Source organism: Tricharina praecox, assembly GCF_024521635.1.
Source record: "Tricharina praecox strain CBS 144465 chromosome Unknown BZA05scaffold_2, whole genome shotgun sequence".
Taxonomy (NCBI): domain Eukaryota; kingdom Fungi; phylum Ascomycota; class Pezizomycetes; order Pezizales; family Pyronemataceae; genus Tricharina; species Tricharina praecox.
This window is the reverse complement of record NW_026250404.1, coordinates 2,071,664-2,074,885: the sequence shown is the minus strand read 5'-3', so window position 1 is coordinate 2,074,885 and position 3,222 is coordinate 2,071,664. Positions and strand designations below refer to the sequence as shown.

Below are 3,222 nucleotides of genomic sequence, written 5' to 3'. Positions count from 1 at the left end.
GCCCGCTCGCCCCTCTCACCCTCTCACCCTCACCCTCACCCTCACCCTCTTCCTCCCAACCACCACCTCCCCTCCCCATCCCCATCCCCATCCCCGCCCCAGACAGAAATTGTTGTTGTTTAAGTAAGATGTAAGTAAAGTATGCGCGTGCATGATCGTTGTAATGTTTAATACCCCCAACCGAACCAAACCAAACAAAAGAGAGCCCCCCTCGCCCACCGCACCCCACCGCCACCCACCAGACCCACCAGGCCGACCAGGCCGACCCAACCTAGTATGCTGCCCCCCACAAAAAAAACACCTTCAACCATGGTTTGCTATCCTGCTTGTCTTAATACGGAAAGGAAATGCGGAAAGAAAATAGAGAATGCAGGCGAATATGACATGGAAAGAAAGAAATAAATGGAAGGAAGAACAAGGAGAAGAAAAAGAAAAAGAAGAAAAAACGCCGTGATATACTCGTGCTTGTACTACTGTCAATGGCCGAATGGAAAAAGAGAGAAAGAAAATGATCCGATGTTTGGCTTTTCATGAAATGGGAGGTAAGGAAAGAACTGTAAAAAAAAAGAATACAAAAGCAAGAATGATATCGAACTGTGTATGCACGTCTCACTCAAACGGCCGTCAGCGATCCTCCAAACGTCCTTAGGTCCAATTGTTGCGGTCCACTCGATGTGGACGGCTGTTGATGGGGGGACGCCAATGAGCGCATTATGTATTCGCCGCGTTGGTGATGGTGGTGGTGATACTGGTGTGGGAATGGGGGGCTATTTGCGTTTCTCCCACCCCAGGACGAGGAGCCGTGACTATCGTCGGACGAGGGTGAGTGGCTGGTATCTCCTAGCAGAGGGGGCGATTGGTATTCGTTACTGCTGCTGAAAGAGCGGTCGTAGCCGTGTTGGGTGAAGGGATCCATGGATGTGGGCGTGCGGGTTCGGGGACTGATGGAATAGTTCGAATCGGCATCCGAAGCTCGTTCCTTGTCTGCTGCTCCCCCTCGCTTGTCCGATCCTCGGGCCTTTTTGCTGGCCATACCGCTGTTGCTGTCGCGAGTGCCGCCATCGGTAGGTGCACGATGTCTCTTCCGGGACCTGGGTGACCCACCACTCTGGCCACCCGCCGCGTCCTGCCCGCCATCATCGTCGCCAGTGTCCCCGTCCGAGTGTGGCTTATTTTTGACGCCTATCGATACCGCCAGTGCCAAGTCCACGTTCGGCAGTAATTCGACGTCGGGGAACTTCCCGCCGTTCTGCTGCACCTCGACTTCGATTTTATCCAAGAGCTTATAGACGTCTTCGATCGTCCTCTCGGGGCCAGTGTACTTCATGAGCCAGTTCGAGCCACCACCGGCGGAGCTTCTTCGTCGTGTAGGTGTGGCGGTCGAGGAGCGTCGGCTGCTCTCGCCGCTGACCACGAGCTCGCTGTTGCCGTCCATCTCGTCGTCCACCACCACCGCGGCACCATCATCACCCTCGATATCCTCGACGTCGTCGATATCCTCTGCGTTGTCACCCTCCCGGTTCATCCTCAGCTCCTCCCGTCGACGGACCTTGATCACCCACTGTCTGACGCCGCCCCACTGCTCCAGCCGCTCACACTGCCGTCGGACCAGCTGTACTTGTTGTCTGGCGAAGCCCCGAGGGTTCCGGTATCGTGATCGTTGGTAATGTTTTCGGCAGTAGTAGACCCACACGTTCTTGGGGATTTGCCGCGTCGAGAGTTTGTTCCGGCCGAAAATGTGAGAGACCACTTTTCGGAGCGGGGATTCCGTCATGCAGCCGGCGCAGTAAGAGCATTTTGGCTCTTCGTTCAGGAACTCGTGGGTGGCTGACGAACTACTACCGCCAACTGCTGGCGGTCTATTGGCCAGTGTGGGGGCTTCAACGATTGTTCCGGACGATGATGAGCCGGTGGGCGTTGAGGGCTCCGGCGATGGACGGAACAGCGGTGCATCATCTACTGTCTGCGTTGCCATTGATGAAGTGCGTGCCTCTTGAGTGGTAGCCATCCTCAATGCCGGACTGTACAACGCTCGTCAGCAAGGTCGGAACAGAACGTGCAAACAAAAAAGAAGAAAAAAGCTGAACCGTACTCTATATTGATGCTGGAATTCCTTCCACCCCGTTGCTTCCGTCCCTCATCAATGCATCCCCCAACTACACCCCGCCCCGTGAGCACCTCCACTGCCAGTACCTCCTCGAGGCTCCGACGACCTCCAAGCGTAGCATTCTCCATCGCTACATCGGCAAACCGCATCAATGGATCGGCGGTCCCACCGCCACTCCCGGAGGACTGGCCGGTTGGTGGTGCGTACGCATGTATCGGGGGTTGGTGTTGTGGTTGATATTGAGGCTGACCATACGACCTGGGTCTCGATTGAGCGTATTGCGGCGCGTACGAGGTGCTGGGGAAGTAACTCGTGCTTCCGGCTCCACCAGTTCCCTGGCCACCATGGGGTGGTTGGTGAGCAGTTGACCGTGGAGATATCGAGCCTTCGACCGGCATTGCCGGCTGTTGTTGCTGCATGTTTACGAAAGATGTGAAGGGCGGCAATGCCCTCTGTTGCTGTTGACGAGGCAGTGACTGTTGCTGCTGGTGGTGTTGTTGCTGATGCTGATGCTGTTGTTGCTGATGCTGATGCTGATGCTGTTGTTGCTGATGCTGTTGTTGCTGCTGTTGTTGTTGCTGTGGTTGTTGCTGGTCTCTGTTGCCATGGCCAAGAAAGGTCGGGGCTGCTGAAGTCGTACCACCACCACTCGCAATAGCCTTTCCCCCGAACCACGTACTGTTGGGCTGGTGTTGCTGCAGCATGGATTTCTCCAGTGAGCCAGCAGCCGCCGTCGAAGCGGCGATGGAAGGTTCACTGTACGGACTTCGGGAAGACGCAGTGTGCTCACGATACACAGTCGGAGCCTGTTGGTATGGCGAATACGGCAGGTTCGACATCATGTGGGGGTTTGAGGACGAAGCTGGCACAGGCGAGGACGTCGAAGATGGTATCGATGTTGTACCGTTACCATGGTGGACGAGAGGCTCCTTAATAAGGCCAGTGGCTTGACCCACGAGCCGACGTGGCTCGGGATTCCTAGCACCAGTTTGGTGGGAGGAGGAGGAGGAAGAAGTGGTGGTCGATGGAGGGTGAGGCGTGGCAGAATCTGTGGCGGGAGCAGTGATGCCCGTCGGCGAGGGGGGCCCATCGTTGAGAAGGCTACCAATTCTCAT

The 3,222-nt window shown here is 56.1% G+C and overlaps 1 protein-coding gene across 1 annotated transcript; it reads right to left on the bottom strand.

Annotated features, from left to right (window-relative positions):
- Positions 1-613: 613 nt before the first annotated feature.
- On the bottom strand, positions 614-3,222 carry BZA05DRAFT_441331 (uncharacterized protein; the record flags this gene model as incomplete). Its single annotated transcript, XM_051486655.1, has 2 exons — positions 614-2,021; positions 2,093-3,222. 2 exons carry the CDS (start codon positions 3,220-3,222, stop codon positions 614-616), a joined length of 2,538 nt encoding a protein of 845 aa, XP_051343797.1.